The 9,729-nt window shown below is 48.2% G+C and overlaps 5 protein-coding genes across 6 annotated transcripts; 3 read left to right on the top strand and 2 right to left on the bottom strand.

The window, feature by feature from the left end:
* Nucleotides 1-53: 53 nt before the first annotated feature.
* On the top strand, nucleotides 54-1,434 carry LOC120961580 (ATP synthase subunit b, mitochondrial). Its single transcript, XM_040385380.2, has 3 exons — nucleotides 54-191; nucleotides 486-799; nucleotides 887-1,434. Exons 1-3 carry the CDS (start codon nucleotides 164-166, stop codon nucleotides 1,253-1,255), a joined length of 711 nt encoding a protein of 236 aa, XP_040241314.1. The 5' UTR covers nucleotides 54-163; the 3' UTR covers nucleotides 1,256-1,434.
* Nucleotides 1,435-1,536: 102 nt separating this feature from the next.
* On the top strand, nucleotides 1,537-3,256 carry LOC120961577 (uncharacterized). Of its 2 annotated transcripts, XM_040385375.2 has the most exons (3): nucleotides 1,537-2,594; nucleotides 2,663-2,749; nucleotides 2,823-3,256. In XM_040385375.2, exons 1-3 carry the CDS (start codon nucleotides 1,599-1,601, stop codon nucleotides 2,904-2,906), a joined length of 1,167 nt encoding a protein of 388 aa, XP_040241309.2. In that variant the 5' UTR covers nucleotides 1,537-1,598; the 3' UTR covers nucleotides 2,907-3,256. The 2 variants fall into 2 exon arrangements, with proteins under 2 accessions (XP_040241309.2, XP_040241306.2); XM_040385372.2 differs by having other exon boundaries at nucleotides 2,663-3,256.
* LOC120961579 (ER membrane protein complex subunit 2-like) lies at nucleotides 2,951-4,634 on the bottom strand. Its single transcript, XM_040385379.2, has 4 exons — nucleotides 4,469-4,634; nucleotides 3,802-4,367; nucleotides 3,638-3,733; nucleotides 2,951-3,565 (listed from the first exon to the last, which is right to left on the bottom strand). The coding sequence occupies exons 1-4, from the start codon at nucleotides 4,500-4,502 to the stop codon at nucleotides 3,338-3,340; spliced, it is 924 nt and encodes a 307-aa protein (XP_040241313.2). The 5' UTR covers nucleotides 4,503-4,634; the 3' UTR covers nucleotides 2,951-3,337.
* A 150-nt stretch (nucleotides 4,635-4,784) lies between these two features.
* LOC120961573 (DNA replication licensing factor Mcm3) lies at nucleotides 4,785-7,682 on the top strand. Its single transcript, XM_040385368.2, has 3 exons — nucleotides 4,785-4,993; nucleotides 5,084-6,373; nucleotides 6,446-7,682. Exons 1-3 carry the CDS (start codon nucleotides 4,928-4,930, stop codon nucleotides 7,547-7,549), a joined length of 2,460 nt encoding a protein of 819 aa, XP_040241302.2. The 5' UTR covers nucleotides 4,785-4,927; the 3' UTR covers nucleotides 7,550-7,682.
* LOC120961576 (39S ribosomal protein S30, mitochondrial) lies at nucleotides 7,683-9,554 on the bottom strand. Its single transcript, XM_040385371.2, has 2 exons — nucleotides 9,033-9,554; nucleotides 7,683-8,971 (listed from the first exon to the last, which is right to left on the bottom strand). Exons 1-2 carry the CDS (start codon nucleotides 9,524-9,526, stop codon nucleotides 7,744-7,746), a joined length of 1,722 nt encoding a protein of 573 aa, XP_040241305.2. The 5' UTR covers nucleotides 9,527-9,554; the 3' UTR covers nucleotides 7,683-7,743.
* Nucleotides 9,555-9,729: the final 175 nt, after the last annotated feature.

Genomic DNA, 9,729 nt, shown 5'->3' with positions numbered 1-9,729 from the left:
TAGCTCGAAACGATAAGCTCTTTGAAGTACCCTTTGACAGCTCAGAAAAGCTAAACGTCAAAATTCTTGTAGACGACCGACATCTTTTCCTCGGTGCGACTGAAGTGCAGAAAGCAGGTCCTCCGTTTCAGCAAACGAAAATTTCCAGCCGAAGCAAACGAAAATGCTGTCCAGAGCGGTGCTTTTGTCAGGTAAGCATGATAATAGTACTCATCCGTTTATCATATGCAACATCGATATCCTATGGAAAAAGTAATCGTGCACTGAGAAGACTGCCCAAAGCAGCGGGTTTATGTAATCAGCTTGTGTCAAATTTGCGGTCTCGATCGCAAAATAGGGAATCTGCTCCCGGTTCAGGTGGAACGATTGTGCAACAGCGGCAGACGGGTCTGATTAGAATTTGGTGCAAATGCTTTCACGGCGGAACGGGCTGGATGCAGCATTCAGTTGATTTGTTTGTTTGGTGTGTTTATGCTACATTTCAGCTGCCAAGAAGCCAGCAGCACTAGTCTTGGCTCGCGGAGCTGCCACTCAGGCTGATCGTCCGAAGCGGGCGGAGCATGGCGGAAAGGTTCGCCTCGGCTTCCTGCCCGAGGAATGGTTTACCTTCTTCTACAACAAGACTGGTGTTACCGGTCCGTACGTATTTGGTGCCGGTCTAATGACCTATCTGTGCTCGAAGGAGATCTACGTCATGGAACACGAATACTACAATGGTTTGTCGCTGGCCGTCATGGTCGTGTTCGCCGTCAAGAAGTTCGGACCTTCGCTGGCCGCTTACCTGGACAAGGAAGTCGACGTAAGTGTGATAATGTTTTGCCTGGAGCCATGTTTTTTCACCCCAGTATAAGTTAATATGCTGATTTGATTGGAATGATTTGCACAGAAAATCGAAGACGAGTGGAAGGAAAGCCGGGAAAACAACATCCAGCAGCTGACACAGGCCATCGAGGACGAGAAGAAGGAACAGTGGCGTGCTGAAGGCCAGACGATGCTGATGCAGGCCAAGAAGGAAAACGTGGCGCTTCAGCTGGAAGCTGCCTATCGCGAACGTGCCATGAACGCGTACCGCGAGGTGAAGAAGCGCCTGGATTATCAGGTCGAGCGCCAAAACGTCGACCGTCGTATCTCGCAGAAGCATATGGTCGATTGGATCGTGAGCAATGTGGTGAAGTCGATCACGCCCGACCAGGAGAAGGAAAACCTGAACAAGTGCATTGCCGATCTCGGTGCACTGGCTGCCAGATCGAAGTAAGTCATGTTTTTAGAACCTTTGTCAGCCTTCTTGGGGAAGGTGGAGAATTCAGATCAACAAATTGTTAGAATGTGCAATGCGCACGAGCAGCGACGGGATGCCGTTAATTAGCATCGTGTGTCGATGTAGCTACCAACAACACGTCTAAGTAATAAACGATATCGATACCTGTCACTGTAGTAGCTGTTGATAAATGATGATGATCTAGTGCGGGTGATTCTCATGAAACATTCACAAAATTAGTTTCCATTTTGACGCTGGGATAGTCATCAGGGTACGTATTCAAACTGTTTTGTAGTCAAATTCAAATCCTATTCCGTCCGTTTGAGGTTGCAGTATATCGATGAACGCGTTACAGTCAGTTAAAAGCTTTTTCCTTCCCACGTCATCCGCCGATTGGTGGGTTCAGTTCAGGAAATGGGAACATCTATGCTGCCCAAAACAGCCGACAGTGCGATTGGTGTTTCTGTTTCTGTTTTTCCTGCTTCTGGAACTGACCGTCTTCGCAATAACGTTGCTGTACGTTCCTTCGCGTATGCACACTGGTTCCTTTTTCCTGGACAACGGAGTACCGGCGATCCTGATCATTGCTACCACCGGAAGTGTCGTGAAGCTATCGCACATGCTTTCCCAGCGTCACCGAATTGGTGCCATCTCTGACACGCTGCAACAGTTTGATCACACGATCCAAATGCTAGACTTTCGAATGAAATGCGATGAAATTGTCTATTGGACAGCAGGATGGAGCATTACGTTTGCAATCACAACGCTTATTTTCTCAGTCACAATTAAAGTCTTTGGATCCGTGGTGTTTGAGCACGTGGGCACCGGTCTCATGATAGTGTTCATAAATATTACCAATATTCCGTACTCCGTGTTTACGGTGTGGTTTATAGTTTGTGAGCTTTGTATACGTTGCCGTATGCAATTGCTCCATTCCCTGCTGGACGGTGGCATGCGTTCGATGGCACCCAGCAGAAGGATAGAAATGGTCAAACGGTCCAGTCAGCTGCTAGCAGGCGTTACCAATTTGCACGCTGACCTTTCTTCTATTGTTGGGCATGTGAGTGCTATATTCTGCGTACAGGTGACTATTAGCCTGTCCGCGTTCACTATTTTGCTGATCTTCTGCATTTTTTCCTACTACCGAGCGGCCGTCGTTATGGGCGAGATCGAAACAAACTTTGCCTGGTTAACGATATGCTGGAGCCTGTACAACAGTTGCTTTCAGATACCGAAAGTGTTGTTTGGAGCCTGGATTCGACAGGGTTCAAACCAATTAACAAAACTGGTTCATAACCATCTTCGGCATGCTGACGAGTTTATGGTACAAAATCAGGTGTGTGTGTGTGTGTGTGTTTATGAGCGTTTAAGTTAAGCAGCACTTAAAGAGAGTACCTCCTTTAGTTATTCATTTTATCGCAGCAATTGGAACATTATTCGCTAACAATACGTCCTTGGTATTACACAATTAATTGGCCTGTATATGCTACGGTAAGACGATATGCATGGAACAGGTGTGGAGCCACGTGGGCCGGTATTAAATGCCATTTGTTTCCGGTTCCAGGTAATTGGCTATATCAGCACGTACGTTGTAATTTTGATACAGTTCGATAGTAAAACGTTGGACATTACCAGAGCTACAGAGTGACCAGGGGTACTGATTATTAGCTTTAAAACATCGAAACACACGAATTACCAATGAAACATCATTTATTCAGCAGCACTTCGTACAGTTTCCTTTTCTGTGTTATTACCACCACCAGAAATCAACAAAACAATGAGTCTACATTGTTGCTCTGCGAAGAAGGGTCTACTGCACATGATCATTAATGTTTGAATGTTAATTAAATAAACACTTTGGAAAAATATCTGCTAATTCCTATGCCGTCTAACTGCACTGAAACTAATCGTTACAAGGGCAAGGGAGAAAGTGCCTCCTTGCCACAGCATGAACTCGCAATAAAAAAAAAAACAGTTAACGATAGAAACCGACCAGAGTATGAAATAATTGGGAAAAACGTACAGCGATAATTTTTCTGTAAAAGTGCATTTAAAAGACTAATTGACGTAAAAAGATGGTCAATTGGTCACTTTCCCAACGTCCAATCCTCCAAATGCTTGCTCGAGCGCTTGCAGCTCGTCCTCACATCCTGCGGCTTTGCTTTTGCCAGTTTTTATTGCACCTTTGGTATCCTTAGCCGTTGGCTGCGTTCGCGCTTGAATCTGCGCCATTGCCCATTGGGCCAGCTTCTGCGCCTCCTTCCGTTTACCTATTACAAGCTTGGAGTTGGAAATGTGTCCGCAGCACTGCAAAGGAAAAGTACGAAATCGATCAGAATTCCAGCTGCAGCTTTCTTGTACATTGTACGGTACGCTTACCAAAAACAAGCCATACAGAGCCCGTAGGTTGTTAACGTTCAACTTTACCGCTTTGCAGTAGTGGGTTTTAGCCATCTCGATGTTGTCGAGACCACCCTGGAAGGAAGCCGAAATGATTGTTAACCCCATTGTTCGTGCAATTGATTCCGCACAGCGTTGCTTACCATCGTGTACCGTATGTCAGCCAATCGCTGGTGAATCAGGTGACTATGCGGATTGTGCAGTAGCAACTCCTCCATGCAGAATGCTGCCTTCGCATACTCGCCCTCTGCTAGATACAGATTGCACAACTCGTGCCAGCCCTCCTGGTCCGACATGAAGATTTTCATGTAGTCGCACAGCTCTTTGATAGCTTCTGCGGTGCGGCCTTGCGTTTTCAGGATAGCCACTTTGCGCTTACGCGGCGCTGCGTTCGTCTCATCCTTCCGTATGATTTGCTCGAGCTCGTCCAGCGCATCATCGTATCGCTCCAATGCTTCCAACAGCATCGACCGGTATTTTTGTATGCGAAGACTGCCGGGAAACTCGGCAGATAGGATACTAACGCAGTGTTCCGCAGTCTCGATGCGGTTACAGTCCAGGGCAGCGATTATCACCTGTTCTAGCACCAGGTGACGTTCATTGCCCAGTTTACTCTGCTTGCTGGACAGAACATTATCCCAGAGTTGCATTACATCGTCGCTCTTTCTCTCATTATCATCGCGCCACTTTCGCAGCAAGTTCCTGGCATCTGAAGGAAAAGATTGACCATAATTATCGTAGAATCTGTTCCCTTGTGTCACCGCGCCTGGGGTGGTGGTGGAACCAAAACGCCCCCTTGCCTACACCTACCTGACCAACTCATTTCTTCTAGGTTGTAAGACATGGTTGATTAATTCAATTCACATTGATAAAACGACAGTCGTTCTATCGAGGAGCAGTAGTGTAATCAAATTATTGGGCAACTCTACGTGGGTTTCGCAGTAGGACTTGGTAGCGACCACGGTGATTGGTTTTGTGATTTTTTCCCTTGTCGTACGGCTGTCATCGCTAGTTGCCCTTTTTCGACACCGTCAGGGTGGCGCTAGTGTAGCAGTTCGATTTGATCGTTTTGATCGTTTTGTGTTGGCTGTCATTGTCAACATTTCGCGCGCATTTCTATGTTGTTAATTGTTGCCCACGCCAGTCGGTCTGTGTGCTTGTACGTTTTACTTCGCTGTGCTCCGTGAATTAAGTGGGTGAAAAACTAACGCGCAACCGTTTTGCCTTCGATTGTTGTTTGTTTCCAATACGCAAACGTAAAACGCAAAAATGGCAGAGGACGATCAACGACTTGCCTCTATTCAAAACGAATATCTCAACTTCCTTGATGACGAGGTAAGTTTACGGGTCGAATTGCTGAGGAAATGAGCGAAAGCCCCCGAGAGTAGTTACTAACTAGACGATCTTTCCGTTGATTATCTGTAGGAAGACCAGGGTACATACACGGCCCACGTACGAAAAATGATCAACGATAAGAGTAAACGGTTGGTTGTAAATATTAACGACATCCGGCGGAAGAATCCAGGCCGTGCGTTGGCTCTGCTGAACAGCGCATTTGATGAGCAGCTGGCGTTTTCGCGAGCGTTGAAAGATTATGTTTCAACCATCGATATGAGCTACGCAAAGACGCAGGAAGACTTTCACGTAGCGTTCGAGGGAAGCTTTGGCAACAAGCATGTAACTCCACGCTCGTTGACATCGCGCTTTCTGGGTAATCTCGTGTGCGTCGAGGGTATCGTGACGAAGGTATCGCTTATCCGACCCAAAGTGGTCAAGAGTGTGCACTATTGTCCGGCGACGAAAAAGGTGATGGAACGCCGGTACACGGATCTCACTTCGTTTGAAGCCGTGCCGTCCAGTGCCGTCTACCCGACTAAGGATGACGACGGCAACCTGCTGGAGACGGAGTTTGGCCTGTCGGTGTACAAAGACCATCAAACGCTTAGCATTCAGGAAATGCCAGAGAAAGCCCCCGCGGGTCAGCTGCCCCGTTCGGTGGACGTAGTGTGCGACGATGATCTAGTTGATCGGTGCAAACCGGGCGATCGTGTACAGATCGTGGGTAACTACCGATGTCTGCCCGGAAAGCAGGGTGGATACACAACGGGCACGTTCCGCACGATCCTGATCGCGAATAACATTTCGCAGCTAAATAAGGAAAGCACACTGAGCGTCACTCGTGAGGAGATCAATATGTGCAAGAAGCTGGCCAAGAACAATGACATTTTCGATCTGCTCGCGAAAAGCTTAGCCCCATCGATACACGGCCACGAGTACGTGAAGAAGGCAATCCTGTGCCTGCTGTTGGGAGGAATCGAGAAGAATCTGGCCAACGGAACGCGTCTGCGTGGTGACGTGAATGTGCTGCTGATCGGAGATCCGAGTGTCGCAAAGTCGCAGCTTCTGCGCTACGTACTGAATACAGCACCGCGTGCAATCACAACGACCGGTCGCGGATCGAGCGGTGTCGGTTTGACTGCAGCCGTTACCACCGATCAGGAGACGGGCGAGCGTCGTCTCGAGGCCGGTGCCATGGTTTTAGCCGATCGTGGCGTGGTGTGTATCGACGAGTTCGACAAGATGAGTGACATCGACCGAACCGCTATCCACGAGGTGATGGAGCAAGGCCGTGTAACCATTTCGAAGGCCGGTATACATGCGTCGCTGAACGCTCGTTGCTCCGTGCTTGCTGCAGCGAATCCCGTCTACGGACGAGTAAGTAGCAAATGCAGCAAAACGCATTCAATCGAGGGCTTTGCTGAGTAATCTTTCCCTTTCTCATTGCAGTACGACCAATACAAAACACCGATGGAAAACATTGGGCTGCAGGATTCGCTGCTTTCTCGGTTCGATCTGCTGTTTGTAATGTTGGATGTAATCGACAGTGATCACGATCGTATGATTTCCGACCATGTGGTCCGCATGCATCGCTATCGGAACCCGAAGGAGCAGGACGGCGATGTGCTTCCCATGGGCGTCAGCGCCGTGGATATGTTGTCCACCATCAATCCCGACACGCTGGAAGACAAAGAAACTCCGATGTATGAAAAATACGATCCACTGCTGCATGGGGCGTCTCGCAAGCGCACCGACCAGATCCTCTCGATGGAGTTCATGCGCAAGTACATACACATTGCCAAATGTCTGAAGCCGAAATTGACTGAAACAGCGTGTGAGATGATTTCGAATGAGTACTCCCGTTTACGGTCGCAAGATTTGATGGATTCGGACGTTGCCCGCACGCAACCGGTGACAGCGCGTACGTTGGAAACGTTGATTCGTCTATCGACGGCCCACGCCAAAGCGCGCATGTCCCGCTCGGTTGCCGAGCAGGATGCTCAAGCAGCGATCGAACTGATACAGTTCGCTTACTTCAAGAAGGTGCTGGAGAAGGAGAAGAAAAAGCGCCGTCGCACAGAGAACGATGATTCGCAGGATGAGATGGAGGACGACGAAGAAGAAGCAGCAGTACAGGAAGAGACTGCAGCATCACAAGGCACGCGCCGTTCTAAGCGAACCCGTGTCGAACACCACGATGATTCCGATCACGAGGAACTGCTAACGTCCCCTCCGGATCGGGGCGATCTCACTCGCCGAACTACCATTACCAGCCCGAGAGTGGCCGAGAGCGCCACCATGGACACGGAGGAGGCAGCCGAAAGTAGTGTTGTTGCGATCAGCGAAGCGCGCCTCAAACTGTTCCGTCAGGGCGTGTTTATGGCATTTAAACATTTCCATGATCAATCGGTCTCGCTTGCCCGACTGACGACACACATCAACGAAAACAGCGGCGATGAAGCGTTTACTCCCGGTGAAATAACGGCAGCCGTGAATCAGATGACCGAAAGCAACAACATCATGGTTCATGATGATATGGTGTTTTTAATTTAAATCGAACGGTGTTTATCCTTTTACCTACTTTACAATATTTTTTTTCTTTCTTGTGCTGATCTGTTAGTAACGTATTATTAAACTTCAATAAACATTTTGCTAAGGAAAATAAAATTGAACGTTTTTTTCGAAATCACTGTTTAGTAGCGTTAAAGATGTTTATTCAATAATGCGCTGCTACAAATTCGACGCTGCTACTGTCTTCGTACGTTAGGGTAGTATGTAGCTTCGAACTTGGGCCTGCTCTTCGGTCCACCTGGTCGCACAGCACGGGGAATGTATTTAAGTGCGTGCTCGTCCATGCGTCGATTGTACATATTTTCACCCAACTCAAATGGTCTGCGTTTTGGCTCCATCGGACGAGTCTTATTATCGATCTTGTATATCTTTTCCCACTGATATACCTCCGGCACTAGCCGGTGTCGGGGACGATTTGATGCCATGTGCTTGTACGCTCGTTCCATAAACACCCGTCGGTTTTCATCCTCAATGTCTGCAACGCGCGTCTCCGTTGGACAGAGGTATGGTTTCAGATTCACGGCACGTTCCTTCGGTTGATTAATGTAGAACATTATTATTTGTTGAAGCACTTCTTTGTTGAGCCCATTAATTTTGCCATTCTCATCGATCGACTCGTACAGTTGCATCGCATCCGTTCCCCAGCACAGGTTGTACCGACTGTTAGCGTCAACTTGATCCGAGTGGAGAAGAGTCGTGTTGAGCTGATAGGCATAGAACGACCAGTATTTGCCATCGGTTATTACCGTCTGAGTAGTTAGCGGATACGTTACATCGTTGAACACTGAGAACCCTTGGTAGCAAGCCTGACCCAACAACCACGCGAAACTGGACAAAATTCCTTGCGCATCGATAGCTTCGCTCAAATCATCAACCGCACAATACTTGTGGCGATTCAGTACGTGGCTTCGCCGTTGAAAAGACAACAAACCAAACTCGTGCTGCTCTCCAGGCCAAAATCCTGGCACAGTTGTGGCATGACGGAAGTCGGCGATGTACCCCAATGCCAGTGGATCGTATCGGTAGTCCGGTATTTCGGCGCCATCTTGCTTTACATCAAACGATTCCAAATCCTTCGGAAGCAAAGGCTCCAGCAGCAGCTTGTGCCTCAGGGCCATGTATGGCTTGCCAACGTATTGGATGTTACGATCATACGGGTCATTGGCATACTGCTTCTGCCATTCCACTCCTTCCTTTATCTTGCGCACCAGATTCGGGGGATAAATGCCACCAAGGAACCAGAATGCTTCATGTCGAGGATCGACATCGGTTTCAATCTCATTCAAATGATTGAACTTGGGCGCAAGTGCATTCGCTATAGTTCGGTTGAGCTGTACGAGCAGCGATCGCACCACTGTTTCTTCCTTTTCCACCGGAGACACAGTTTCGTCGCGCTTAACATGACTGAAACAATGAGGGAAAAAGTGCAATTAGCAAGCAGATCGATCGGTTGGCTTATGATTACCTGTAGTTCGAGAGTTCCAAAGCGATCGTGTCCTCCAGCTCGCTCTGTATCGATTCAAGAATTTTTGCCGCTTCCTCCTTCAGTGGATCGTAGTACTGCGGGAGCCCAGTCTGGAAGCACGTTCTCGTAGCGTACTGCATGAAGGGTTTAATGTTGTATGGGAACTTTTCATCAGTCAGCATGTTCATCTTGTATCCGTAGTACTTGGGCATGTTGATTTCGAACAGCTTCTCCTCCACCGAGCTTAGTTTGGCAATCTTCTGGTGCCATGATTCACGTTCGCGTTTCTTTTTGGCCGGGAAGCTTAAATCTTGAATGGGTGGATATTCTGGGGAGTTTGTGTATTCGTGCTCCTTGCTCGGAAGCGGCCGGGATGCAAGAGCACGGTGGCCATGGCGGCCCAGAAGCCACAGATTTGGTCGAAAGTTTCTGGACAGCATTTTCACTACACGGCCCGGGTTTGTTATGAAATGTGGGAAAAATTGCCGAAACATGTCGGTTCGGGCTTGACACTTCCCCAAACGTCATTGTCCGACAGTGCGGCGGCCTAATGTCGACTTCCGACAAAGGAGGCCGAAGCAGTCTTCCGACAATTTACAAACTGGTACCCAATGTTGGGAAAATAGTCAAAATATAGAGAAGGTAAATTGTTTCGTTTGTAGAAATACCCTCTAATTGAATTGGCACACGTGTCTAG

Source organism: Anopheles coluzzii, chromosome 2 (assembly GCF_943734685.1).
Source record: "Anopheles coluzzii chromosome 2, AcolN3, whole genome shotgun sequence".
In the NCBI taxonomy this organism is placed as follows: Eukaryota; Metazoa; Arthropoda; class Insecta; order Diptera; family Culicidae; genus Anopheles; species Anopheles coluzzii.
This window is presented reverse-complemented; position numbering and strand designations above follow the sequence as displayed.

What these genes read in the sequence shown, in the direction of transcription:
- LOC120961580 (XM_040385380.2), top strand. Translation starts at nt 164, where the DNA reads ATGCTGTCCAGAGCGGTGCTTTTGTCAG. An exon ending in CAGAGCGGTGCTTTTGTCAG is followed by an intron (nt 192 to 485) that starts GTAAGCATGATA and finishes GCTACATTTCAG; the next exon opens with CTGCCAAGAAGCCAGCAGCA. An exon ending in ACCTGGACAAGGAAGTCGAC is followed by an intron (nt 800 to 886) that starts GTAAGTGTGATA and finishes TGATTTGCACAG; the next exon opens with AAAATCGAAGACGAGTGGAA.
- LOC120961577 (XM_040385372.2), top strand. Translation starts at nt 1,599, where the DNA reads ATGAACGCGTTACAGTCAGTTAAAAGCTTTTTCCTTCCCACGTCATCC. An exon ending in AGTTTATGGTACAAAATCAG is followed by an intron (nt 2,595 to 2,662) that starts GTGTGTGTGTGT and finishes TACCTCCTTTAG; the next exon opens with TTATTCATTTTATCGCAGCA.
- LOC120961579 (XM_040385379.2), bottom strand. Translation starts at nt 4,502, where the DNA reads ATGTCTTACAACCTAGAAGAAATGAGTTGGTCAG. An exon ending in AGAAGAAATGAGTTGGTCAG is followed by an intron (nt 4,368 to 4,468) that starts GTAGGTGTAGGC and finishes CTTTTCCTTCAG; the next exon opens with ATGCCAGGAACTTGCTGCGA. An exon ending in CTGACATACGGTACACGATG is followed by an intron (nt 3,734 to 3,801) that starts GTAAGCAACGCT and finishes GCTTCCTTCCAG; the next exon opens with GGTGGTCTCGACAACATCGA.
- LOC120961573 (XM_040385368.2), top strand. Translation starts at nt 4,928, where the DNA reads ATGGCAGAGGACGATCAACGACTTGCCTCTATTCAAAACGAATATCTC. An exon ending in TCAACTTCCTTGATGACGAG is followed by an intron (nt 4,994 to 5,083) that starts GTAAGTTTACGG and finishes GATTATCTGTAG; the next exon opens with GAAGACCAGGGTACATACAC. An exon ending in CGAATCCCGTCTACGGACGA is followed by an intron (nt 6,374 to 6,445) that starts GTAAGTAGCAAA and finishes TTCTCATTGCAG; the next exon opens with TACGACCAATACAAAACACC.
- LOC120961576 (XM_040385371.2), bottom strand. Translation starts at nt 9,526, where the DNA reads ATGTTTCGGCAATTTTTCCCACATTTCATAACAAACCCGGGCCGTGTA. An exon ending in TTGGAACTCTCGAACTACAG is followed by an intron (nt 8,972 to 9,032) that starts GTAATCATAAGC and finishes TCATTGTTTCAG; the next exon opens with TCATGTTAAGCGCGACGAAA.